Source organism: Nasonia vitripennis, chromosome 4, assembly GCF_009193385.2.
Source record: "Nasonia vitripennis strain AsymCx chromosome 4, Nvit_psr_1.1, whole genome shotgun sequence".
NCBI classification, from domain to species: domain Eukaryota; kingdom Metazoa; phylum Arthropoda; class Insecta; order Hymenoptera; family Pteromalidae; genus Nasonia; species Nasonia vitripennis.
In genome coordinates, this window is record NC_045760.1 from 4,053,693 (window position 1) to 4,081,456 (window position 27,764).

At 45.6% G+C, this 27,764-nt stretch overlaps 1 protein-coding gene and 1 long non-coding RNA gene across 5 annotated transcripts; both read left to right on the forward strand.

Moving 5' to 3' along the window:
• LOC116417237 lies at positions 1-27,688 on the forward strand. Its single transcript, XR_004227540.2, has 2 exons — positions 1-1,363; positions 27,523-27,688. It is a non-coding gene; the product is annotated as an uncharacterized LOC116417237 (long non-coding RNA).
• Positions 1,281-27,189, forward strand: LOC100118119 (RNA-binding protein Nova-1). 4 transcript variants are annotated; one of them, XM_032598938.1, is made up of 6 exons: positions 1,281-2,701; positions 10,620-10,766; positions 11,030-11,187; positions 12,948-13,299; positions 14,523-15,001; positions 21,342-27,189. In XM_032598938.1, exons 1-6 carry the CDS (start codon positions 2,584-2,586, stop codon positions 21,399-21,401), a joined length of 1,314 nt encoding a protein of 437 aa, XP_032454829.1. In that variant the 5' UTR covers positions 1,281-2,583; the 3' UTR covers positions 21,402-27,189. The 4 variants fall into 4 exon arrangements, with proteins under 4 accessions (XP_032454829.1, XP_008211318.1, XP_031785217.1 ...); XM_031929357.2 differs by having other exon boundaries at positions 1,288-2,701; positions 14,520-15,001; XM_031929358.2 differs by lacking the exon at positions 1,281-2,701 and adding an exon at positions 8,196-8,223 and having other exon boundaries at positions 14,520-15,001.
• Positions 27,689-27,764: the final 76 nt, after the last annotated feature.

The following is a 27,764-nucleotide window of genomic DNA, read 5'->3' on the forward strand; positions in this document are numbered from 1 at the left end:
TCGATGAAATCTGCGTGTAACGGGAAGTGCGATGAAAATTGACTCATGGTTAACGGAGTGTTTTATACACCTCGGAAATTTCAAAATTCAATATTCCACGTTTATTAACGAGATCTATAGGGGACTCGCTGGCGAAACTTTGGGTCCTCGAACGCTTATTAAATTAAATCCTACTTTATTTTCATCTGAAAAATTGTCTCGTTTAAAGCGTTCCAAATCCTGCGCAATTTCTATTCTGTAATATGCGAGGTGCGCTCGACTATATTTGGTATAGGCGTAAGTAAATAACATTCCCCGAAAATAATTTATCATCGCTGCAGCACGACTCACTTTCGAACGAAGATCGATGTCGAATTTTTATCTTTCCCGCTGCTCTGGTAAACGTGTTGCTACATGTACGTCTCGAACGAAAATATCCCATATAACTCATGATTCGATGGCATCTCTTATCTCGAGATAAGATAACCCGTTTACCATTCCCTACAAACACAGACGCGATACTGCAGTCTGGCTCTCTGTATGAACGAGTGTAATATATAGTATAGCTCGAACTGGAAAACGTATATTTATGTTTTTCATCAATCACAATGTATGACGCGCGTCGCAATGAAATAATAAAAAATCGATTACGCCCACACATCTCAACAGCATTAGATGTAAACGACGTACTTGTACATTACACAACCTCGTCCGCTTTGCGAGCCCATTAGATGCGTATTACGAAATCACCACTACTTTGGTAATTTAAAATGCATAATGTGGAGCAGACAATAGTTTTATCAATTGACTCGCTTTACGGCCTTTCCTTAATGGCCGCACTGGCGACGCGCTATACATACTCGTACAGCAATATAACCAGCCGCATCCGCGAAAAGAATTCGAAATATCCGAGAGAAATCCCAGGCGCATCCGAAGCCCGGGCTCCCGAGTCGCGGCCTGTACGGCCCTGACAGATAGCAACATCGAGTCGTACACGTCTAATAACTCGACCCGAGGCAGGCACACAAACACACACAGAGCGAGTGCGCGCGCGAGAGAGAGAGAGAGAGAGAGAGAGAGAGAGAGAGAGAGAGAGAAACTCGCGACAAAGGCGAGCGTCGATTGGTCGAGGCAGCGAGTCAGCCCTGCCACGAGGTGACGGCGGCTGCGGCGGCGCGACTCCTGCGCAGAAGAGCCCGAAAAGCAGCTGGTTGGCAAGGGAGCGGGCACAGCAGCATCGGAGAGAAAGAGACAGAGACGTGGTGTATCCCCGTACCAGCAGCAGCTAGCGCAACTGCAGCAGTCGCCAGTGAGACGCGGCAGTTCGCGCACAGGAGAGCGAGCGAGTGTGTGCTGCGCGTTAGTGTGGACATCGCCGACAAGTGTCAGTCAGAGGCTCGATCTCCTGCTACCTCTTCTTCTCTCTCTCTCTCTCTCTCTCACCGTCTTCTATGGAAACGTATTCGAAAGTATACATGTTGTTGTTGTTGTTATTGCTGTTGTTCCAACAAAATAATACGACGTAGATAGCAATACACATATAGATCGATATATCAGTGCATTCGCTCGCCTCTTGTTATTATAACACGACCTCATATATCGTGCGCGCGCGCGGCTCCTTCGCATCATCGGTTCATCCTCGTCGTCGCGCGAGCTGCATCACTCATGCATCCCATGTTGTACAAGCAAGAGCGCAGGTAGCGCAGAGAGCATCGAGAGATATCTCACCGCAGTGCTGAGTGCGCTCGCGGAGCGAGCAGTTTCGTCTTCGCACGTGCGTCGTCACCCCTCTCTCTCTCTCTCTCTCTCTCTCGTTCTCCGATCATAATAACACTCGCGCCATACGCACACAGCCTCGCGATATATATATATACATCGACAACATCAACCACTGCTTCCATCCGCCTGCCGCCGTCGCCTCTCTCACTCTCTCTCTCTCTCTATCAATTTCTCCCGTTCGTTTGACGAGCTGTGATCGTCGTGGTACATGACAAGTGCCGTGCTGTAGTGAGAATTACACGTCGCCGAGCGGCGAAGAAGACGAGGATCCGCGTGTGCGCGCACGTAATACGTCGGCAGCAGTGTGTCGTGAGTGCGCGCGTGTGCTCTATCTCCGCAGAGCAGTGAGTCCGTTGTATCGCTCTTTCTCTTCGAACAAGTGTGAAAACAGGAAAACGTCAAAGGCCAGCATCAGCGACGCGCATGTGTGTCGCATAATCGACGAAAGCCAGCAGCAGCGCGTGTCGTAATAACGCGAAGAAGCAGCGGCAGCAGAAGAAACGGAGCTTTCGCGCGGCCCTGCGCAGAAAAGCCGCGGCGATACGGAGCAGACGAAGAAACATCGCGAGCAGAAGGAAGGAAAACAGTCGAGTCTTCCGTCTCTCTCTCTCTCTCTCTCTCTCTCTCTCTTTCCGTACGGACTAGAGGGAGCGAGTCGAGCGGACGGTGCCAGCAGCAGCAGTGAGCAGCAGCAGCAGCAGCAGCAGCAGCAGCAGCAGTAGAGCAGCAATAGCCGCGGCAGCGCGCACACTCGTCACGGAGACGGGCCCCGGCGTAGAGCGAGCGAGTGAGACAGAGCGAGAGAGCGAGCTGCCAGTGGGCAAGATGGCGGCCGACTCGGGAATGGAGACGTGTCCCTCCCCGGAGATCGCGGACTCCAGGAAGCGACCGCTCGACTGCGACGTCGAGAACGGCGCCACCAAGCGCTCGCACTACGGCACAGGTAGGCCACTATACAGCATTGCTTCTATCATCCGCCCCGTCCTTCACCCCGGCCTCGTTACTGCTGCTCCCCAGAGTTTGAGGTTAGGGACGAACCACTTCGCTCGCTGGCTCCGTTTTCTGCTGCTGCATCGCGCGCATAGTGGTTCCTCCCTCTCGCTCTCTCTCTCTCTCTCTCTCTCTCTCTCTCTCTCTCTCTCTCTCTCTCTCTCTCTTTCTCTATCCTCTATCCACCGCGTTTCTACACACGGCTGCTCCAGCAGCGTCGTTGTCATCTCCGCGATGTACAGATATATCAGCGGTGCATCCGCGAGACGAAGACGTCTCTTTGCGACGACAGAGCAGTGTGTGTTTTCACTTTTTTCTCGGCTATTTCGCCTCCTCTCTCTATCATTCGCTCGTGCCAGTGTACGTGGAGAGGACCACCTAATGGCCACTTCTCCACCAGCCCGACGGACACGTTCGCCTCGTCGACGACGACCTAAAAGCTGCTTCTTTTCCTTCTCTCTCGCTCCGATAAAAAGTTGTCTCTCTCTCTCTCTCTCTCTCTCGCGTGCGCGCGAGCGCGCTCGCCAGCGAGAATGAAATCTAGCCTCTCCCCCCCCCCCCCTACGAGCGTACGGAGAGGTGTATAGAGGCATGCGATGTATACACACGCACACTTTTCCTCTCGGATTTGCTCTTGCGCAACTCGTCGTTTATTGCGCGCCCGAGAATCATCCGTCATCTTCGTGAACTCCCCCTCTCTCTAACTCGATTCTATAAGAGAGGAGGGAATCGTCGTCATCTCCCATCGATCCGAAAAATCGAGCCACGAATTCCCGGGTTAATAGCAGCCGAGTGTATTCGTAAAGCAAGCAACTCTGCTATATACACACATACACACTGCAGCAGCAGCAGGACAAGAGTCTCGCGCGCTCGGAAATGTGGGTGAGTGTCGCGCTGATTGCGAGAGCTGCTGTTGAGCGAGACGGAGAATCGCCTCCCCCTTCTCACCCCCCCCCCCCGCGCGACGTCGCGCGCGCACAACCTTGCGCGACATTTCGTCTCTCCTTTTTCTCTCTATTCCATCGGGCTTTTGCTGTGTTCTCTTTTTCTCTCGCTGCCGCTCGACTGTGTATTGACATCATACTCGAGACTCTCTCGGCGAAGTCTATTGTGCATCAGCAGGCATCGCACTCGTAGGTACGATGCACTGGTCGAACGAACGAGAGCGAAGATTCGAAATTATGTAGCTAGCGCGCGGCGAGTCCTATCGATTTTTTCCTCGCGCGGCAGCTTCGTGCTAAAGAGTAATGCCGCGGGGAGGGCTTTCTCTCCGTGTGTGTGTGTGTGTGTGTGTGTACATGCGCGCGAGGGGACGACTGTACGAGTGGCGTATAGGTATAGACTCGATGCTCTGCGTGCATTAAGAGTGCGCGCGCGGGTCGGAAGTTCGGAATGAAGGTCAGTGGGGTAGCCGAGTTTTCGCGCGAGAGAGCTTTCGCGCGCGCGCACGCGCTCGAGGGTTTGTAGGTGAAGAGGGGGAGTGTGTTTTTCAGGCCGATAGCTCCTGGGTTATTGATGAATCTCCGCGATACCGACGGGATGGAAAGTCTCTCGTATAATGAAACTCGAACCTCGGATCTTATAAGTCTTTTGAAGATTCTATAGATGGGATCGGGGTTAGCGCCAATAAAGCGGACCATTTATTTTTCAATCGTCCGCCGCGGTATGCATATGCATATTCGCCTCTGCGATGCGCGTAGGCCGTCTATTTTAGCTTTCCCCGCGAACGTTGCACAGCCCGCTGCTCGATAATTCACCGTCCGATTGTAACTATTTCATACACGCGCTGCTTTGATCTTGCGATAAACGTCTGCAATATAATATGCAGCTCGATCGACTGCAGGTGCTTTCTTTCTTTTTTTTCCTATTTAAACTCGACCCTGTTTTTATTTAGAATTCGCTCGCGGTGGCGTAAAACTGTTAAAAGCGTAAAAGCGTTATTAAAGACCGGGAGATAGAGAGTAGGTTGGAGCGAAAATAAATTAAATTAATGCCTGAATATAAATAATACCGCGGCAATCTCCTCGCGTCTGTTCATCGAGGAGAAATCGGAAAGAAAAAGAAGTAAACGCCCCCGAGTTTTGTTTTCGTTGCATTCTCTCGAGCTTTCTTTATTATCAAAATAATTAAACGGCTCGGCACTATAGACTTCCTGTCGGTTGGCTCTTCGCCGCTGTGTTCTATTATTATGTTGTAACCCCTAATAATTGCAAACGCGGCTGCAATTTCGTGTACACCTCACGGTTACGTTACAGTTATTACTGTGAAACTCGCTTCTTCGGAACTTTCTCTGCTCGTCGAACTTGCAAGGAGACATTATTAATCATTTCTGCGCGATTTGTTGTATTCGGCATCTCGCGGAATCCATCGCTGTTTACCAAACAGCCCGAATTCTTCGCAAAGTGGCTCAGGTTTTGAAACTGCTTTGGGATTGCAAAAGCTGTTTTATCAATTTTAAGTGCCTCGTAATTCTTTCGTGCGTGAGTTTGGAAATTCGCAGTATTGACACGTCGAGCGTCGATAAAGAACTAGACCGCACGCCGATGTTTTTCTAAGCTCGGTGTAGCGAAGAGCAAAAAAGTATAGGAGTAGGTCGTGAAAATTTTAGTGAGCCGCCGACGCTTGTAGTTTTTGTTTCTCGAAGCTCTTGTGCAATCGCGAATACTTCAACGAATGACGATTAATCAAGCCGAGGCGCATACCTTCCTTATCCTCTGCGGACAAAAACAAATTTTCAATAATATTTCATCCTCTCTTGTTATTCGAAATTCAAGTGCACCACGTCTATGTATATCTATTGACGAAACCGCATCGTATATTCGGTTACGGCGGATTTCATTGTTATCGCGTATAAACGGCGAACGAGTCTCCCTCTCCTCGTGTTTAGCAACCGATGTGTGTCTCTGTGTGTTACGGTCACGCTTTTTAATTTCATACCGGCAAATTGCTACGTACACCTATACACATACACATATACAATAACACTTTCATGGTCGAACGTTATGCAAACAGCCAGTGATAGCGGCAAATTGAGCATAAAACGCTTACAAGTGTCGTTTTAATTCTATTTCCACGCGAATTGCTCGAGTGGCAAGCTCTGCATGCTTGCAAGTCTCCGTACAAGGCGCAGCGCGAAAAGTTTCTCAATAAGAGCTGGGAGAACGATCCGTGTTACGTATTTATATCGGATATGCAGCCGATGTTCGGGACAAGATTCAGCAATTAAACCCTGTGTCGATCAATCATGTCTTAGAGAACTGGACCAGTTTAATAACGCTCGGACCCCTACACCGCTTCCACCTCTAATTTTTCATCATCATCATCATCAGCTTGATACTCTCTGTATAGGTATATACCTATATACGCCGGAGCACAATCGACTCTTCCTACACGCAGCTACTTGAAAAAAAAAATTCTATAAATACACGCACGTACGCGCTCGTCCATCATCATTCGCTGCGGTGCAAAAATCAAGATTGACGCGTCGCGCGCAGCGAGAAAAAGCTCTCGTTGCACTCGACAATAAAGCCAGGCTCGTTTTATTATGGAGCAAAAGAGAGAGAGAGAGAGAGAGATGGATGGATGGATAGAAAAAGAAACGCACGCATCCACGACGCTCTTATCTCTCCGGAGATTCGGGCCGCGTTTTACAGCCTATCAAACGTACGACAGTGCACCGAGAGCGCGTGCGTACGACTCGTTACGAATTGATTTATCAAAAGCCGTGTCGCACGCGTCGAAGAAAAAAAGCGCACGTTCGCCGCTGTTGGTAGGAATGCCTGTCTCATCGGAAAATCAAAAGAACGCTAATTAGCATGATTAGCGTGTAGCCCCTCGGGAGATTGCGCGCGTGTGCAATTATATGTCGTAAAAACGCACATGAGGCAATGCACACTTGCGCGCGCGCGCGCGCGTTTTAAACCGTCGAATTTGGAGTGGACTTTTCAGCAGCGCCATAATAGGACCATATCCGAGTATAGACTCGAGCGCTTGTATTATGCAGCACATCCTCGCTGTTGCTGCTGATGCCACGTCGTCGAGGAGCGCACCGGTGGGGAGTCCCGTGCGCTACTACGTGTCGCGCGGGGCCGAAAGAGCTGCGCAGAGGTGGGAAAGAAGTTCATCCGCGCGCGTTTTTTGAATCCGAAGCGGACACGCCATAGCTCCTTTTTATTTTCATCGCTGCACACCTCGACGCGGCTTTTCGTTCGTTTATACGTCTCGCAGCGGGTGATTTCGCGGGCTTTATTGGCTGATAAAAGCTCCAGCGGAGGGACTTTTCAATCTCCGGCGCGTGTCGTGTTTGCCTCTCACCCCGCGGCTCGTGTTTTATAGGATGAGGAGTAATAAACGTAGAGGGCTGACTTTTCTCTCTCTCTCTCTCTCTCTCGCTCTCTGTTGATCCTCACGAGTGCTAGGACTCCTTGGAGGAACTCGACAGTTTCGTATAATGGCCATTGTCGAGCTTGACGTTTTCTTTTCTTCTTCGGCTTTTTTTTTTCTTCAACGCAGCTAAAGTATGTAATTAATAAGGCGCAGTACGGAAACTCGATGCGGAAATTTTCTTAATCAGTCTCTTTTTGAAGAAAGGCTGTGCGCGCGGGGGGCGCTTAACTAGGCGTAACAAGGCCTATGGAACGAGTCGCTCTGGCTAATCTTAAATACCCCGGTATTATCGCGGCAAAAATTACTGTTTTCGAGCGCGCGCTCACGTACAGCGTAATATTGTTTCAAAACAAACAGCTCGTCTTTTTAACTTTCTACTCTCGGTTCGAAGAAGAAAGAATTTCGAGCGAAGCAAAAAAAGAAAAAAGAGCACAACAGTATCGGTCTGCTTCGCCTCGAGAAAGAGACCTTTATACGAAGTCGCGCGTTTAAGTACAATGGTATTTACGGAAACCGCAAGACACGCGCGCGCGAGGGCTGCAGCATTCCGGTTTTGCGCGCGCAGACTTTTATTGCGCGGACGAATCGCTCGCGTCAAAAGGTCGTTGACCCCCCGCGCTCTCGGACCTAAATATACGCGTTCGATCGTTAAAAAAATGTGGACCGCTGCATCGCTCGGAATCGCTCTCTTAAAGCTTGGATTAAACTATCGCGTATGCATCGTTAATCGAGCTTTAAAAAGTTTACGAAAAAAAGCTCACACACACGCGGCACGGAGCTCTATGGTCGGTAAGGCAGTGGCGCGTAGGAAAGTGTCGTCCTCGTCCGGAGAACTGGAGGAGGGGAACCACTGCACGCGCTCCGCAAAGGAGAGAGAAGAAAAAAATCGCCTCTCTTGCTCTCGGTGTGCGCGAGTGTATACGTGAGTGTGTGTGTGTGTGTGTGTGTGTGCGCGCGCGCGAGGCGACGTGTGTAGCTGTCCGCACAGGCGGATAAAAGTCTCTCTCTCGGGCCCGCAGTCTTACGCCGAGGACGAGCTGACCCGCGCTGCTCTTCTCTGCATCTCTGCCCGCGTGATGTGGCACGTCGGTGAGTGAGCTGCTGCTGGCTGCAGTAGTTTCGTGCATCCCTCTCTGTGTATGTGTGTGTGCGGTGTATTTATTTAACTCGCTCGGCGGCTCCTCCTACTCATCTCGAGGTCGCGGGTCAAGGTCGTCGCTGCTGTCCGCTGCTATGCGCCAGAGAAGACGACGAAGAAGAAACGGACGACAGAATAGACGAAGCTTCTTCTCTCTTGCGGCTCTTGGCCGGCCTGCTGATGCTCTCTATAATATACTCTCTTCAGCGCGCGCTCTCTCGCGCATACGTGTAACACGAACAGCTGTTTGAAGCCTTGCCCATTTCCTGATTCGCTCTGGGCGTCGTCGACGCGAGCGCCGCGCTCTGTTCTCTCCTTTTTTTTCCTCTTTCTCTCTCTCTCTCTCTCTCTCTCTCTCTCTAGTTCTCTTTGAAATTCCAGAAGGAGGTTAGTCGACGATCGAGCGGAGCTGTATATAACGTATACCAGAGCGGGCGGGAGGGTGGCTCTTCTTCTTCTTCCGGCAGCGCGCGCTACGACATGGGGTGCTTTTGACCCAGTTTCTCCTTCGCGGATTTTTCACGCTCGATGTGTGCGTTGTATAGGTATATCGCTTGCGGAGACGCGCGGGTGTATAGATTCTCTCTCTCTCTCTCTCTCTCTCTCTCTCTCTCTCTCTCTCTCTCTCTCATCCCTCGGAGCAGCGGCGTAACGCGTATAATTGCGAGAGCCTCATGAAATAGCTTCGGAAGTAGGCCAAATATTTATGTGCGAGCGAGCTTTGGCTTTGAACTCGATTCCCTCGGAAGAGCTGCACATCCCGCGGGAGAGAGAGAGAGAGAGAGAGAGAGAGAGAGAGAATTCGGCATTTGAATTCCTCGAGCTCCCGCGCCTCGAAATTCATGAACGCTCCTTTTGATCAAAGTGCAGCGACGCCGGGCTGGATCCTCCTCTCTCTCTCTCTCTCTCTCTCTCTCTCTCTCTCTCTCTCTCAGATGAAAGTCTGGAATCTCGACGTTTTCCAATTTGGAAAGTTGCGGCTAGGTTACGCAACGCTTCTTCAAACATCGTCTGCTAGTACGTTGGAACGAATTAGACTGGGAATTGGTTAGGAGTGAAAGTTCAAAGTGTATCGAACCGCGAGTGTGTAGAACGCGCGAGAGAGAGAAACCGATGTAGTCGGTGTAAAAATACTGCATTATCTCATCCGGCTCTTTCCGCGCTGCGGTAATCCGAGAATTATAAATATATACGTCTCGCAGTTATCGGACGTTATTCGATGTTTTCACCTTTGCGGATTTTCGTCCTCTCGAGATAGCGAGCGATGCAGTGCAAAGTTCGGCTATCGAGGTTATAACATGACAGGGCTGTAACTTATCTCGCGTCTCACGCGAGTGATTATTATACGTTCGTTTTTTGTTTCCTCGCCAACGATTGTTTCGCGCGAGGTCCTAAATGTTCTCTCGCTGAAATAGACGCACAGCTGCTGCTCCCATCCGGGAGTAAACAATGCGCCGCAACGCGAAACCTCCCGTCCTTGACTTAGCTTATCGATTTCAATTGCATACTTCTCGCAAGGCGACTACATCCCCACCTTGCACAAGCTGCGCGAGGTTGCGTGCAGTGCGCCTTAAGGTTTTTTTTTAGACTCTAACTACATGCGCGCGCGCGAAGTTTTGAGTCAAATAAAAGCGTGAAAATTATAGACTATTGCCTTGTTTTCTCCGCTAGGCGCTAAAAGCTTCAATCGAGGCGACGATTATTCCCCCGAGAGACGTTGCGAAATTCTCGCGCTCTTGATAACTCCGGCACAGGCTGATATTTTCCTTCTCTATTTTCGTATCGACTGCATCGATCGAATCTTCCTACAAATGCATCGGAAGACTTGAAAATGCACGTTTGATGCGGTTAGAGAGTCGCGCACACAATTGGAACTGTAACGTCGTCGATGACAGCGCAGAAATCTTAATCTCATGACTCTCGAGAGTTAACGGAAAAGCTTCGCCTCGACCGCACTTTGCAATTCTTAGTGTACATGTAATGTATTCGAGTTTATTAATTAACTACATACACTGTATGAAATAGGCTTCAAACTCGACACTTTATTAAAAAGTTGTCTAACGCGTGTAACATAATCTCGTCGCTTCCTGAAAGCTGACGGAATAATTTAAACCCCACCCGTGTGCGGCTATGTTAAAGATTAGCTATAAGTAACACGTGGAGAGTCGAGTGGATTTTAATTGCAGAACCAGAGTGCGATGTATGGCTTACCCACAGATAAATACTGAAATCGCAAACTCGCAACACTGCAGCGATCGATGCATGCGGCCGTGTTACGTCACCGCGCTGGAAAGCGAAAATTCAGCTGAGACGTGAACTAACAGTGTGATTATTTTCGATTTTCCAGGAGGCGATGGCACGTACCACCTCAAGGTTCTGGTGCCCGGAGTGGCTGCCGGCGCCATCATCGGCAAGGGCGGCGAGACCATCGCCCAGCTGCAGAAAGACACGGGGGCGAGGGTCAAAATGTCCAAGTCCCACGACTTTTATCCAGGTAACTATATGCTATGTATACTGCGCCTATGATACACGCAAACACGCTCGCGTGACGTAATTTTATCTCTGGGCGTCCTTGGCTGCGCGTCATTTCCAGCAGCAGCGAGCAGGTCTTACGTAATCTCGCAATTAATGCACCGGAGCCTGTTCTCTATTGTCGCTCGCTCGCTCGCTGATGCTTCTAACACGATGACGCGGGGAGGACTGATTTTTTTTTTTTACGTTCTCGAATGTGAGCTTGATTCTTCTCTGCTTTTTTAGGAACGACCGAGCGCGTTTGCCTGATAACGGGCAGCGTCGACGCCATAATGGCGGTGATGGACTTCATCATGGAGAAGATCCGCGAGAAGCCTGATCTCACGACGAAGACGACGGTGGACTTTGATTCCGGCAAGGCGACCGCGGAGAGGGACAAGCAGGTGATTTTGTTTTTCTCGTCGTTGTAAAAGTGTGCTGTACTGGTAGCTTTAAGCGCGATGTCGGCGCAGACAAGGTTAATACGCTCGCGTTACATTTTATATTCCGCTTTGCAAGCCGAACAAAGGGCGCGCGTTCGCGTTACTTTAACGCGTTCGTTAACTTCCCTCGTTGGGAAGAGAAAAAACGTAAGCTAAATCGCGTATACACACGTACAGTGTGCGTAGCGAAATGAAATCGCCTAGTGGGTTAATTAGGTCATCCGCGCTGAATTAACCTTTTTTTAAAACTAATGGCTTCTAATTCCGTTGCGCAGAAGGTCTATTAATAAACGAAGGGCAGAGTGCGCGGTTCGAAGCGCGCGCACGCGTTATACGCTCTCCTAAGTGTATAATTACTCGATACGCGAATAATGAGAGAGCATTTCCACGTTAGCGGGCTGTATACTAATGAACTTTTTTTCTCGCGCGCTCGCGCGAACACGCCTTATCGGCGGGTGAAAAAAAAAATTGCTGTCCCATTTATACGCGCACAGGCGTGTGTGTATAGACTCTCGTGTTCTCAGCCGTGTGAATAAAATACGCTTCTCAGCTAATCCAATTAAACTCGGTTTTTCGGCCGTGCATTAATAAAAATCCGCGCGCTAATGGAACACCTCCGGCGACTCGGTCTTCAGAGCTCTCGGAATTTAAAATTCCAGCGCCTCGCCGTAATGAGCAAAAAATCTTCTTATTAATAGCAGCGCAGCTAGGGCCTCGTGAAAAAAAAAATCTCAAAAGCATAACCCATTTAAAAGCCTAAAGCGCGCGCGAGAAAGCACATTCGCTCCCGAAATAGAGAGAGCGCAGAGCCGACCCACGCGAGAAAGAGAGCTATTCGCTGTATAATACCGCGAGTCTCGCAACGACCTCATCAATAAGCCATTCTTCTGGCTTGTCGCGCAAGCTTCGCGATCCATATAGCTGCACTCCGCTGTTATACCGCCTTCCTTATCATGCAAAAGTCATGGCGAATTAAGCTCGACTGCAGTATAACGCCGAGTGAGCTCTGGCTATAGCTCGCTCGCGGCCGGGGCTTGTTAGCAATGACCCAGTTAGGAAAGCGTGTGCAGCAGCGCAGCTGCCTTTATGGCTAGCGATCCGAATCGCTCGCTTGCGCGCGCTCGCAGCGATTTCTTGCGCTCGCTTGGAAAAGGTCCATCCTTCTATGACACGATTTTTCCTCTCGCTCGGCATTGATCTCTCTCTCTCTCTCTCTATCTGTCTCTCCCTCGAGTCGTTTTGGCATGCGCTTTTCAGCTCCGCACCGAGAGAAGAGCTGACCTCTCTTCCCCTTTAAGAAACGCGTTACGCACGGACTGCTGAGAGGTTTCATTGCCAATCAGAGAGAACCGCTCTATGCCGTTTAATTTGCGCGAGTGCTTGCCGAGGGGAACAGGGAAGGGGGCTGCATGCGCTTACAAACACGTCGATAAGCAGTGATTTAATTGTTGAAGCCTCACGCGGCTGACTCGCGAACGTGCTATATAGCGAGAGTAGAGGGAGAGGTGTATTTTTAGAACGCGTCGATGGTGGAGAAATAAAGCGCGCGCTCCGAGCGAGCGAGTTTTTGCTCTATAGCCTTTGAATTTATGCACGCGTCGAGTTTTCTTCTTGTTTGTTTTTTTTTCCTCTCTTTCTTCATCTTCTAAGATGGCTGAGAACCGAGGCACTTGTCGCGATGATAAACACATTTCTCTAACTCGGTATGATTTTTCATCTAGGTGAAAATCCTGGTGCCGAACAGCACGGCGGGCATGATAATCGGCAAGGCCGGCAACTACATCAAGCAAATCAAGGAGGAGTCCGGCTCGTACGTGCAGATCTCGCAGAAGGCCAAGGACGTGTCGCTGCAGGAACGCTGCATAACCGTGATCGGCGAGAAGGAGAACAACCGTAACGCCTTGCTCATGATCCTGGCTAAGGTGGCCGACGATCCTCAGAGCGGCACCTGTCTCAACGTCAGCTACGCCGACGTCAGCGGACCCGTAGCCAACTACAACCCGACCGGCAGCCCGTATGCACAGGCGCCCACGACTACGCCAACCTACACCTCCACTGCCGGCATCAATACAGGTAGCTATTCCGCGCGTTCGTCCATCCTCTTTGTTTTACACGGTCATGAGGACTTGACGAGCGCTGACGCGAAATGTCGATGCACGGGAAATTAATGAAAGCCGCCCGTAAACATCGCTTTCGCTGGATTGCGCTTAGAGTTGGCCGATTTAATTACGATCGATTGAAGACAAAAAAAGAATTGATGGATTGGCTTTTTTGCGCCGTCGCATAGTGGAAAAACGCTCGCTCTTTTCTTCATATATACCTATACTAAATTGCAGTATAAGCGCACGCCTGAAGTTTCAAGGACTCGCGCATAAAACATGAATAATAAGATTTCGATCTGAATTAAATTAAATTGCCGCGATCGCCTCGAGAGCTTAATACGATAGAGATATAGTACGTGCAAAAACGACGATTAACTCACTTTGATCCTATCGCTCGGCTGTTCACGAGTGTAAACAAATTTCGCATATTTATAAAGCTACACGAGATTACATACTCGTTCACACTGGTTAGAAATTCAACTTCCCTCGATCCCATCGTACATGGCTCGCTAATAGACACTTCGTCCTATTTCTAACTCAAATCCCCTCGCACACTCTGCATTTTGGATGCCATCCCATATACACTGCTCGCATCCACGATGATGGGTAGGCTATGCTGCTGGTGGGCCGCTACACCATGCATTAATTAATGCATTGAATCGATAATCAGGAAATGTCAAGGATAACTTCCCGACCGCCTCGCGTCGTGCGTTTCATTAGAGCGACTATAATACACGTACGTCAAGTGGGGATATTAACTATTTTAACGCGCGTCACTCAGCGTCACTGTGATTCCCCGTTTGCCCCGTTTGCCGCAACTTTTCACACGGGATTTTCGTGCGGATTTTCAGGATTTCAGCCGATAACGCGATCGTGATTTAATTATTCATTTCTCGGATGTATATATTCTCCTCGCAAATCACATTCGCTTTAACTACGGATGAATAATGGAGTCGACGCGGTCGCAGTCGAAATACAGCAACCTATTTTCTCTTTCATTTATAGTGATTCCTAATTTAATAACCCATAACGCACGCGCTGAGCTAAATTTGTTTTACAACTTTGATCGGGACGCGGTGGCATTGTCGCGAGCAGAAACGGTCGATAGCCGCTGCCCTACTGACCAAGTTGCGAAGTAAAATGAGAAAACAAAAGGAACGTTATACTGATTGAACATTTTTCTGTCCAAAGCAGTGAGCATCCTGAATGGAGCCGGACTGAGCCTGAACCTAAATCTGGGTGCGGCGCTGACCGCCGGCGCGGCGCCCGGGACAACAACGAGCCAACTGCTCGAGCACATAAAGCTGTCGCTGCGCAGCACCGGCTTTGGCGAGCCCGCCGCCAGCGAGATTCTCCAGGCAGTGGCGACCCTCGTCAAGTACAACGTGCTCGGAATGGGCATCGGCATGCCCTCGTCCGTCTCGTACATCAGCAACGCCATGGACTCGCAGACGACGGTGGCCAACGGCTCGAACAACAACGGCGGCGTCTTTGGACCCATCGGCACCGTACCGACCCTCGGCTCGAGCTCGCCCACACCCAGGTCGGCCCTCGACCGCTACGAGCCCTTCGTCGACCCCTTCCGGCAGAACAGCAGCGCCGCCGCTGCGGCCGCGGCCGCCATCAACCTCAACAACAATTCGTTCGGCCTCGGCACGAACCAGTTGTCACTCGTAAGTAAGAGCCCCACCGGCCAGGTGGACGCGGCGAGCGCCGCGGCCGCCGCCGCAGCCGCCGGCATCAAGGAGGGCAAGAAAGACATTGAGATTGCAGAGGTTATAGTGGGAGCAATATTGGGACCCGGCGGTCGGAATCTCATTGAGATACAGCACCTCAGCGGCGCGAACATACAGATCTCGAAGAAGGGCATCTTCGCCCCCGGTACCAGAAACCGCATTGTCACGATCACGGGATTCCCCGATGCGATAAGAACCGCTCACTACCTGATCGAGCACAGGATCAGCGAGGAGGAGGCGAAGCGAGCGCGCCACAATACCATTACCGGCATGATTCATTGATCGGGCTCCTCGGCATTACCCACCACCACTACCACCACCACAATTCATAACCAGGGCTGGCTGCTCGTCTAATTGTTTTCTCTATTTTTCATTCCTAACTTGTTTAACTTCTCGGATCGTGCTTCCTTCGTCACAGCCGCGCCTCGTCGATTGTATCTATGACGAGCACGACGTGCGGTAGTCCGCTGCTCCGCAGTATCCGCGCGTTACTTCAACGCGCGTACAATCAATACATTGGCAGACGTGGCGAACGAGGCAGAGCGCGTGATTCGGTTCGGGCGCTGCGCACGCCGCTGGACGACGAACGTCTCGAGCAATTACCACGAGTACACGTGCGCGGCGTCGTATTATACAGCATTCTGAGCGGCCAGCCTTATTCTCGTTATTTGTTGAAACCTTCTCCACACACATATGTCATCGTCACCTCCACCACACAGGCATACTCTTTCACGTAGCTTCGTTATTACCTCCCTCCCCCCGTTGAACACGAGTTACATTATTGTACGAGTACGCATATTAGGACGAGCCATCCAAAAATCGATGAACATGCAACTCCTCCTTCACACGTTTTAGTCTCGACGATTCTCTCGGGAGAGTCCAAGTCACCGTTGTCGCGTCGGAGTGGTCGATCCGTCGAATGCAGACGAATGCGCGCAGCAGATAAATATTTATTCGATTACGAGATAAAGGAGCCGTTTTCGAGGCCGTCAAAGTGTGTTCAAGAATATAACGGATAAGCGTTCGTCTGGGCTCGACGAATCTTGACTCGCGGCACGGCACGGCACGCACTTCGTTCGCACGCATTCGATATATGCCCGCTTGAAATTCTTGATAAAAGACGACGATGTGCGAAAAAGCATAAGAGCTAATTCCCGACACCCGTCGTCACCTTATCGCAGCATCACTATAGCGCCTGCATTGCTACCACTACTTCTACTACTACTACTACTACTACTACTATCTACATCACCATTCATTTTCATCCATCACGGCTCGTTAAACGATTGATTCTACTTTTTAAGAATTCTTATATATAAATATTACATGTTATATAGAGAGAAAGAAAAGTATAAACTACTACAATTGTTCTGTGATACACCACGTTACGGGGCTTTATCACATACACACGAGAACACGTTATATATATATGAGAAAAAACACTTGTTCATTAAATCATTGGAGCCACATTTTAATGCGATATATATATATATACATCTAGTTGTACGGATTTAAAGAAAATTTAAGTAGGTTTATTCGAGAAATGATGCAGTGAAACTGTCGAGAAGTCGCGGGAGGCGAGCCGAGCCGTCGCTCGAGGCCTCGACGATTCTTTCCTGTGATTTTTACGAGGGGATTTTTAAGAGGAGGATTTTAAACGACGCCGAATCGGAAGAGCGGCGAGACTCGTGTTAGCGCTTACTTTCGTCATGTAATGCGAAATTAAGTGCGAATCGTTCAGTAGAGTTTCAACGACGCTCTCCCCGTTCGACCGGACGCAGATTTACTTTTTAAACGTTGTTGTTTTCCCTATTATTGTTTGAACTTGTTTTAAGCGATGCATCAAGCGAAAGGACTCCTCGGGCCTCGAGCTGCGCGCCAGTCTCCCCCGAGGAAAAATAAACTGAATTATAATGAATTTATAATATATAGAGAAAAGTAAAGCGTTGGTTAGAGCAGTGCTTTAGACGACTCTCGTCTTTGGTTATTATCACCACCGAGTTCCTCAGAGGATACGCGCAACAGGAATTTGTATATTTACGTTTGAATGAAACAAAGTTTATGAATAATCAAAATTCGATCGATTATCGATTCGAAGGCGGCAAGAGAGAGATAAATTATATATATATATATATAAATATTGAAGGTACTCGATCGACGTACCTTGACGGAGTTTATTTGTTGAAATAACACTTTGGCCAAAGTAATCGTATTTGACTGTTCGCGATGAGGCGCCGCGAAATTTGCAGATCGGATTCAAAACGAAGTTTAGCAAAGCAGAGTTAACGTTACCAATCATGGGCTTCTTTCCCGTCGCGCACGAGAGAGCAGAGGTTACAGTTCGTTAATACCAAAGATATACTCGTTAACACGCAGATCGAAAGCACTTTATTTACAAAGCTTATGTTATTAATTATATATTGTTTCTACGCTCTATCGTGGCGACCTGGCTGGTCCGGTCCCAGAGAACTAATCATTCCGTCTTTGCTATATCACACACCATCCCGCGTTTCTCATATATTTTATCATACCGTTGTACAATCCTTGACTAGCTTTTTAGTTGGAGTATATTTTATAGAGGTATATCTAAAGAGTTTTATATCATCATTGTTATTCATCCAGTCCCCCGATCCTTCCTGTAAACTCTGTAAACTCTCGACGTTGCATACGTTTACTCTTCGATCTGCCTGTAACTTGCTCGGACATTGCCAACGATGATCAGTCGATTTTCCAAAATCTGTTCGATGATGAACCAGTTTCTCTCTTCTCGCGCCGAACAATCAAATCCGCGCTACGGAGAGCCTAAAGTTGTCGTGTTTGCCTAGCGTATACTGAAAACAAACTGAAAAAATAAAACAAACAAAAAAATATATAAGATAACAAAGAAAGAAACGTCGTTCGTTTTTCTCCTCTAATGAATAACAAAAAAATATATATACACATACAAAAAAAAAGCGAGCGCGCGACGAGCAAGTTTCCATTAGCAGTCGCTCGCTCGCGGGCATAGAGTTATAGATTAAGAAATTCACGCGCGATGTTTGACGAAAACGATTAAAATTATAAGTGACAGTCACTGCGAAGGACACTCAGATTTGTTCAAAAGGGAAAGGAGGTTTTGTTTTCGAACGTATGTTACGTTTTAGCTATCTATTATATATACACAGACAGACAAATCTATATATATATATATACACACATGATAAACATTATTACTTTATTTTGCAGGGAACCATGGGGCGAGAAATTGTTCGATATTTTTCGCTCTTCGTCTCCCGTATAATTATGATCCAAACAACTTTTTTGTTCATCGCAGCGTTCAAAATAAACGAATCATGGTTATTAGTCTCAGATTTTCTTCTCATGTTGAGTTTTTCTTTGATTTTTTATATACAGAATTGATATACCTGTATATCTAGTTTTTACGAACGACAAAGGACACTATAAATAAATAAATAAATATATATATATATATATATATATATATATATATATATATATATATATATATATATATATATATATATATATTATTAAGAATATTTCGCATGGTTCGATTGTGAGAAAGAAAGCGAACATGAACACACTCCACAGAGACACACACATACACACATTTGCTCGTCCGAGAAGCATAAGAGCGCGGGGATGCGGGCTTCTGACAATTGTTCCCGCTATAATATTGTAATAAAAGACAAAAATCATTGTTCGTTCAGGGTAGATTCAGATAGATATATATTTAAAGAAATAATGAAAATGACGAACGCGCGACGCGTTCGGACACATACAACATATACAGAGATACGTCGTTATACATATTTAGCTAGGTATAATAAATAAAAGTTATAAGTATGAATAAGTATAAATAACAGAACCGTATAAGTAGCTGGATAACCGATTTAACAAAAGCTCACACGTACATTTACACACGCATGCGGAGAGGTAACACATAGAAGTTTAAATTAAAACGTGGTTGATATAACTGCTAAACAACAAAGATCCAAACGGCAGCAAAACGATTAAATATAATAAATGAATAACGGAAATTCAGTTATAACCACTTCACTTGAGTACAATTAAACGAGTACAGCTTAAAGAGACGCTGGCTCCCCGCTCTTTAAAACAAACAAAAAATGACTTGTATATTTATAAATATTACATAGCATATTATTAACGATAATATATATATAATTGATATGTACGCGAGATAAATATATATGGTACACGTATATATATATATGCATTCAGATGTATATATACACAATCATACATGCGCGCGTCGATGCGGCCCGCGACTGCGCGAAAACCCGGGCAAAAGAGCTCGCGTGCCAGCGTCGCGAGCGCTGCGGAAAGCGAAACGAGGGTCGAAATAAAAAAGCCGAGATATACAACAAACGATTAAGTACACCGTGACGGGGCGGAAAAGGAGGCACGTATAAATCCGAGCTGATGTGTGGTGGAGAAAGAACCGTTGAACTAGATTATTATGAAAAGAGAATTCATATTATCCGACGAGTATAACAAAAAAGAATGAGATATAAAATATATATATATGAGTATATATAATGAGAAAAACAAAACATAATATATATATATATATATATATATATATAAATATTATAAATAAATATAAATAATTCTAAGAGATGGATTGATATTATATATAAATACTGTTGACGAGAGAAAGAGAGGGAGAGAAAGGTACGAGTTTAGGAAAAAAAAGATGAATTGGGAAGGGGGGTTATAATTACGATGAATCAAGACAACACTTGCGTCCGCGAAAGCTATAGGATACAGTGAGAGATGGGAGAGATAGGGAGTTTTACGTTTATCCATAAATTTTATGAGAATATAATAGAAAGGGGCGGGAGTAAAACTCGGCCGTGTTATATACCCTATACGACATAACGACACTCACACAGCTGCGTGCATTTCTCACGTACACACATACACACACATATACACACACACACATTGACATTGAGTAAAGAAAACAAAAATAGATATATACATCTATATTATATTAAATATTAAAGTACATTGCAAGTCTCGGCAGATACCATACAAAGATCAGCGCAGAACAGCTCTAGCGTTAGGCGAAGACTTATAAGATAGGTTCGATTCTAAATAATGCAAAACGTATAATAATAATCTAAAACCATTTAAAAAAAAGCGATCGAAATGGGTTTCGTTTTAGAGGAGACGCGCACACGCGCACCTGTCGTCCGTTGTTAGAGTATGTAATCAGAGGCGAGATCGAGACGCGCGTTCTAACTACTCTGCACATCGCTCATGTACCCAAAATATCAGCATCACTACTCGCGCGGGACTCACACCTAATAGGAATTTTTCGATCGTGCTTTTATCGCTCCTTTCATCCTCTCCATTGCAGACGTTGTTGGATTTTCCATTTATCTCAGAATAGAACGACGAGGAGACGATAGCTGCAGGGAAGAAATCAGGGACAATTAGAAGGGAGTCCCGATAAAAGCTCCTCGGTTATCCGCGGAATTTTCTAGGGAATCGCCTTCTACATCAGCTCTGCAGCGCGTCTCCTCTCGTTCGCCCTTATATCAGACGTTTCGTTTTCGAGGGTCGAGTGCAGGGCTGCGCGTCGCGCTCCTCTTTTATCCGTACACACATACACACAGACATAAGTAGATCGAGGTCGTGGTAAAACTCGCGGGTGGCACTTTTACGACGCAGACAGAGACAGAGAGATAATTGGGTTGATCGGGAGAGAGAGAGACAAACTAACGGCGGCTGCGCGACACGCGGCCGTCGCGCGACTCTGTACATACATTCCCTTAAAAAAAAATATATATATATATATATACACATATATATATATATATATGAAATATGTATAACGTACCTTAACGCCAGCTGTGATGGAATTAAAGAATGGAAGTGAATGACGGCAAAGAAAAATTTCACACACTCACACATACTTACTTTATTACTGCATACCAAGTTTCTAACTATTGTTGTCAACGCTGTCGCGATTCTTTTCTGCCATTTGAATAATAATTATTAATAATAATGTGTATAAAACTAATTGGGGATTATATGTCTAACTTTTGTAAAACAAAACAAAGATTTGCCAAAAAACCAAATAACTCATGGGGGTTTCATACACACACACACACACCCACCAAGATCAGAGAGATGACGAGCGATATTAAAACAGAGTATGAGAGAGAGAGAGAGAGAGAGAGAGAGAGAGAGAGAGAGAGAAAGAAAGAGACAAAAAAACATGCAGGACTATTATTGTTTTGTGCAGGAGAAAAAGATGATGAGAGATGGCGCCAGGAAAGCTTCGACGAGCAAGAGCAAGGACTAATCAGGAGCTTGCGGAGAGTAGGAGAGAAAGAGTGAGAGAGGGATTATATAGAAAAAAAGCAAAGTATAGCGAGAGACAGAGCGAGCCTCTTTTACGTCTGCCAAAGCGTGTACCTTCCGTACATAAGAGTAACCCATTTTCTTTTCTCTTTCGTTCTTATTATTATTTCATAATTTTTTTTCTTTTTGTTTCTCCGATCCGCTGTTACATGCACCGACCGTTTCTTCTCTTTGCGACGTGAAAACAGGGCCAAAGACACACGCGCTATATATGCCTACGAGTCGTCGAGTTATTCTTTTCTCATTTTTTTGTTTCTGTTCCATTTTTATTTACACTCGGAGAGAACTCGCTCGAAATTCTAAAGCATTGGACATTAGACGCGGAGCGTTCAAAAACATACCATCTCGCAAGCTTTCACGCGGATTGCCATATACACATTCAAGCCATTCGACGAGAGAAGAGCATATGGAGAAGCGAGTACGTAGAAAATCGAGGCACGATCGCGAGCGATATTTGTCAAGAAGTTGTAAAATCGCAAGCTCGTCTGGCATAGAAACGCGCGGAATAAACAGGAATTGTATACCGTCGTGCCGATTGGCGCAGAAGCTCACTGTTATACGCGAGATTTGTAATTACCGAATGCGCGCGCGAGGGCGCATCGGAACCTGATGGCTGTGTGCGATTATTAAGAGAGAGAGAGAGAGAGAGAGAGAGAGAGAGACGAGCATATTCACCGTATATAATTATTATAAATCATCAGCGTCGTCAGGCACGTTCCATCTCACCTCTCCGTATTTTTTTGTTCAACTGCGTTCTCTTCGCTATACTCTCATCGTTTGATTGATTGATTATTGTACGATTATTCACTACGCTCACACGAGGAATTTCACGCAACGTTCGCGATAGATAAATGAAAAATATATTATATTATATTATATATACAAACAGAGAGTGATATAGTAAGCAGTGATCGCGTTTGTTTGTTGTTGCGATTGTTCGACGCGTTCGCTGGCGAGTACGCGCCGTTGTTTTCTTTTTTCTAGTTTTGTTCCGCGAATCTCTAGTTACCCTATACGCATTGTTTTTCACGCATCTCTGTCCAGCCGCTCTGCGTTGTCGTGCGATCATGTTATTGCGAACCACACTCGAGGGATTGTCGAGGTGCTCAAAGCACCGTCGAATCGATTATATTATATACCACGATGAGCGTTTAATTTTCAATATTACTAAAAATAAATTTCTCATTTTATTGTAAACACCTGATTTTCGTTATTTTTCGTGCGAATCGCGCGCGTTCGATGAAAGAGCTCTCGCACAGTGCCATAAAGATATCCTTTCATCGTTGCGTTCGCCCGCGAGGTTCTCCACCCGAGAAGATCAGAAACGAGCCGGAGACAAATCAAAAGTATACCCTGTAAGCGAAGAACGCCTCGCGGGCGTGAAATTCATCGTGGTGTGGAAGAGAACAAGAGAACTCGCGTCTCGTTCGCTGCACTTCACGCACTCGTACATCTCGCAGACACAGACATGAAAGAATAATCAAATTGCTGTCCTATGCCACTGCGTCAGAGAATTATATAGATGTGTACGATATACAGACATATGAGTATGATATATATATATATATATATATATTGATCGACAATAGAGAACGAGAAGGTTGACGTGCGTACGTCGGGTCGGTCGTTTGTTCTTTCGCGTCGGTTTCGTTCCTCGTCACCATCGCTCGCCTGACGATTGTATCTCGTCGCTCTTATTACACGGGAATTGAACTGTATTCCAGAGTCGCGCGCGCGCGCGTGCGCTTTTCCGAAAGTCTCCCGTGGCATATCACGGGTCGACGATCACCTCGAGTATCTCCGTTGAATTTTTGTGACGATATAAAAGTGTTCGTTGTGCAGGGAAGGGTAAAGAAGTGAATTATATAGCTAGGTCATTATAACTCGTGTTTGAGTATATTTGGGTATATTAAGTATATGATATAATTATATGAGACGTCAATATTATATATCGTTAGGGGTGAAAAATTTTACACTTTAAAATTAAGTATATATTATATTTACATTCGTAATTCAAATTTGAAAAATGAATATAAAGGTGCTCGGTTCTGTGGACGAAATTCCGATCGGTTTCATCGGCGGACGCGATTTTTGTTCCTCTTGTTTTCCATTTGTTTACATTTATATTATCATAACTACTAACTCGTCGTGACATTATCGTCGAAATCATGAAATGTGTATAATTATTATCGGACATTATTAAATTTAGGTAAAAAAAAACGAAGCGTTTTTTACGGGCACGGTTGTCTTGCATCAGGTCGGTGGGTCTGGAATATAATTCATATCGGACGATAAAGTTCTTTTTTCGCACGCATCTCATCGCTTACGTCTGTCCATCTTTCGATCACGAACATTCAAAGACAAATTGGAAGAGAAGGTTCAAGTGCCTTGGCATATTTTATTGTTTTGCCAGTTTAACGAGAATCATCACGTTGTTGTGTAAAACTTCATTTGAGTACAATAATCATTGTTTGCATAATCTCCACATGTTCACAAAAAAAGAATCATTTTTTCTACTTTCCGCGCTGTATGATTTTCTATCTTTCTAGGTCCCCTAGAAGATTCCGGCAAAAGGGAATAAAAACAAAGTAAAGTGATATATACATAAACTCTCGCCTAGAGACACTAAATTCTGCAAATCAATGAAATTTGGTTTAGGCAAGCTTGAATGTTCGTCCAGATATAGTTATCCCGCGAGCGACGTATTGTATAGGCCGTCGCGAGACGCGGAAGAAAGAAAGAGCGCAAAGTGCTGTTTTTGCCTGAAGAGAAAGAAAGGGAGCAGTAGGTAGGCATTAGGCCGTTCCAAGCATAACGCGCTGTCCTATTTTTCGTTCGTTCGTCCTAAACTCGAAAAGAAAGGCTAAAAAGAGAGCTGACGACGCCGCCGTCGCGTGTATACAGTATACAAAGAGCGAGTCGAGAACGAGGTGAAGGAAAAATTCGTTGTTGTTAAACGGTAGGATTAAAAGAAACACGTAGAAAAAGCTCCTCTAGAAGCTCTGGTGCTGTATTCATTAAAACGAGCGTATTAAATATTACAAGAAGAAGCGAGTCGGAGAGAGAGGCTCTCTCTCTCTCTCTCTCTCTCTCTCTCTCTGCCTAATGAAACCGGAGCTAAAAGAGAGGGCGGAAAAATAAATGATGAAAGAAAATTAAAGTACCTTGTTGAGTATAAGTAGGTAAAACAAAGAATTCTATCGCCAAGTCGTCGCGCGTCAATCGCGGATCACTCGCATCATTACGATTTTAAAGAAGCGGAGTTACATATATAGCAAAGTGAATATTACTATATATAGAAAAAGAGAGAGAGAAATATACCCGACGCTTGGAAAAACGTGGAGAGCGAGATACGTTACCATTATAATTAAGGAGAGAAAGCTCGACGTCGCGCGCTTACATATGAAATTTCGAGAGACCTGTAAACGACATTCTATATTGAAAAAAAGCTGTTCGATGACTTTGACATAGTTTAATGGCGAGAAAAAATTGTTGTGAGATTATTATTCAGCGGGTGTCGAGCTTTTCTCGCCAGCGTTTTTCCGAGCGTCTCACCGCGTGCAGTTAGCGTGTTATATAAAGAAAAAGTCACACCTCACACACACACACACACACACACACACACTGTACACTATAAATAAACAAAGAATAGACATTTGTGTAATATCGACCTCATGCCTCTGTGTGCAAACAAAATAAAGTATAAAGCATAAAACCTAGAGAATTCTCGCGCGGAAAAGTTAATAGGTAAAGTAATCGAGCGCGAAAAATGCGCTGTGGATTGATCGATGATACAAGGGACGGATTTTTCGTGCCGTCGCGAGAGACAGATTATACATATAAGGTGTCGTCGTTCGCATCAGGACGCGTTATGTTGGGGATATGTTTAACGGTTACACAACATACACATATATCATACTATCTACATGCCATCGCGGTTTTACATAGGTTGAAATAGTTGTTTATTGAAGGAATCGTTGGCAGGAAGCTCGTTGTAATGCGACAGGAAAGAAATAAAGGGACGAGAGAGGGAATAGTTGATAAAACTTAGGAACTTCCACGATATTTCTAATAAATGTAAGCAGCTGGCTGCAAATGACATAAACAAACAGATTAATTAATTAATTATCATAGTCTTTCTTCGCTGGTGGAGTACGATGAAGTATTGTACCATATACATTCCTTTGGCTATAACGTAATGTTTAAGAGACTATACTACCCCCGCACCACTGGCCCCTCCGTATACGAAGCTTGGTTTTTCTTCTCACACACATACCGGCAAAACAAAAAGCGAAAGAAAGAGAGAAATAACACGCGTCTACCTTTTCACCCTCAGCCATTCTTCCCTTTTTTTCTTCTTCTTTTTTCGCGCGCGCGCGAAACACACCACACGCCGCGACCGCCACCGACTCGGCGAGTCAAGACGACGTTCCTCTTTTGCCTTCCGTCTCTCCTCGCCGTTTTCGATATCTATATACACGTAAGGGCGGAGAAGGTAGCGAGAAGTTCTTCGGGAAATCCCAACGACTCGGAGCTTTCAGCTTTTTACTTCCGCGCGGTGTATTTCAAAAAAAAGTCATCATTATTTTACCTAGGAATTGAATAGACTCGAAATTCACTGATGCGCGTGTTCGGTACACACTTTATATACCACACACGCGCATCAGCAAAGGATGGAGTTAGCCTCGCGGAAGATTTCAAGTCGTGCGCGCGAGCGCTGACACACTTTGTTTGTCTTGGCGCGACGACGTTTTTTAAGGGTGAATTACCGTTGAGATTTTTCCCTCCGCGCACAGAACCTCGTTCGTTCGGCCTGCTCGTCCACGCGAGCGCGAAGTGCGTCGAGCTCGTTACTTTTGAGCAGCGCCGCCGCTGCTTTTTTTCTGCTTCGAGATGAAAGCGAGCGAGCGAGCGAGAGAGAGAGAGAGAGAGAGAGAGAGAGAGAGAGAGAGAAGGCTAGAAGAGGGAGCTCGATTTTGCATCCACACACGCGAACGATAACAAAAAAAACAAGTGTGACCCACTCACACCTACACGCGACACTCACACCCACGTTGTAAAAGGCTGTATAAAGAAAAATGCATCGCACGGCACAAGGCTCTATTTAGGGAGAAAGAAAGAGAGGGAGAGCGAGCGAGAGAAAGAAAGATACAGAGTTTCTATTTATTAGATGGCGCGCGTACGGAGATACGATAAATAGAGGATATTTAACAAAAAAAGTTATAAGAGTAATTAATGATAAAGATAAAAAAAAAATAATAAAGAAAAGTGGAAAAAATCTCTATATTTGTTAGTTTCATCTGCCAAACGCATACATACACATTATACACACATTGTGAACATTTTAATTTGCGTCTATAGAGAGCGAGGGAAAACATGAAAATTTAACGAAAGCGAAGCTCGTTTGTTGTAATTATATATATATTATATATACACTTGAGATGAGGGACGCTATATATAAATATACAACCATTAAATCGCTGTTCTTTTATATTTTAATGAATTTTTCCTCGGTCAGATTATGTCAAACGCCGGATGGTTAGGATTATAAATATACACGAGAGGGAAGCAACCAAGTCCAAAGTACCGTTTATCATAAATCCGTAGGATTTAACGAGAGCGTGGCAAACAGAAAGCAAAAACTATAAACCATATATTAGTACATAAAGAAAGACGTTCGAGGACGAAAACAAAGTTTATCAGACGAATCGCACCGATGATTAGACAAACAAACAAAAAAGTGAGGGATAAAAAAATGAGTATATTATAGAAGGAAGTTGTGTAAATTATATATATCCGACAACGTTTAAAACGGAGAAAGATGGAAAAGTATAATGAGAAAGATGAGAGGAAAAAGAGTCGAAGAACGAGTCTTTGATATATACATATATATATATATATATATATATATATATATATATATATATATATATATATATATATATATATATACATACATATATATATATATATATATATATATATATATATATATATATAGATTGATTGATTGATAGATAGAGAGAATCCGACATTCTAACCACATTTATTTGCATCCACAGATTGTTATTCTTTCATCATCCGTTTTATTCCATTTCAATGTTAAATAATTATAAACAAACAAAAAATAAACATAATATATTAACTATTTTCATTCATGAGAAAAGCATCGTTACCTGTATGACAAGTGATCATAAGAGCATAATAAACAATCGCTCATTAAATGCATTCTGTTGTTTCTTCATTTCACGACCTTGGCCACAAACACCAACAACGTGTCCATCCATCCAGAAGCCATCCAATG

Bases quoted from the DNA above. Each gene is read 5' to 3' on its own strand.
- LOC100118119 (XM_008213096.4), top strand. From the start codon at position 2,584: ATGGCGGCCGACTCGGGAATGGAGACGTGTCCCTCCCCGGAGATCGCG. The intron at 10,767-11,029 runs GTAACTATATGC...CTGCTTTTTTAG, and splicing joins GTCCCACGACTTTTATCCAG to GAACGACCGAGCGCGTTTGC. The intron at 11,188-12,947 runs GTGATTTTGTTT...TTTTTCATCTAG, and splicing joins CCGCGGAGAGGGACAAGCAG to GTGAAAATCCTGGTGCCGAA.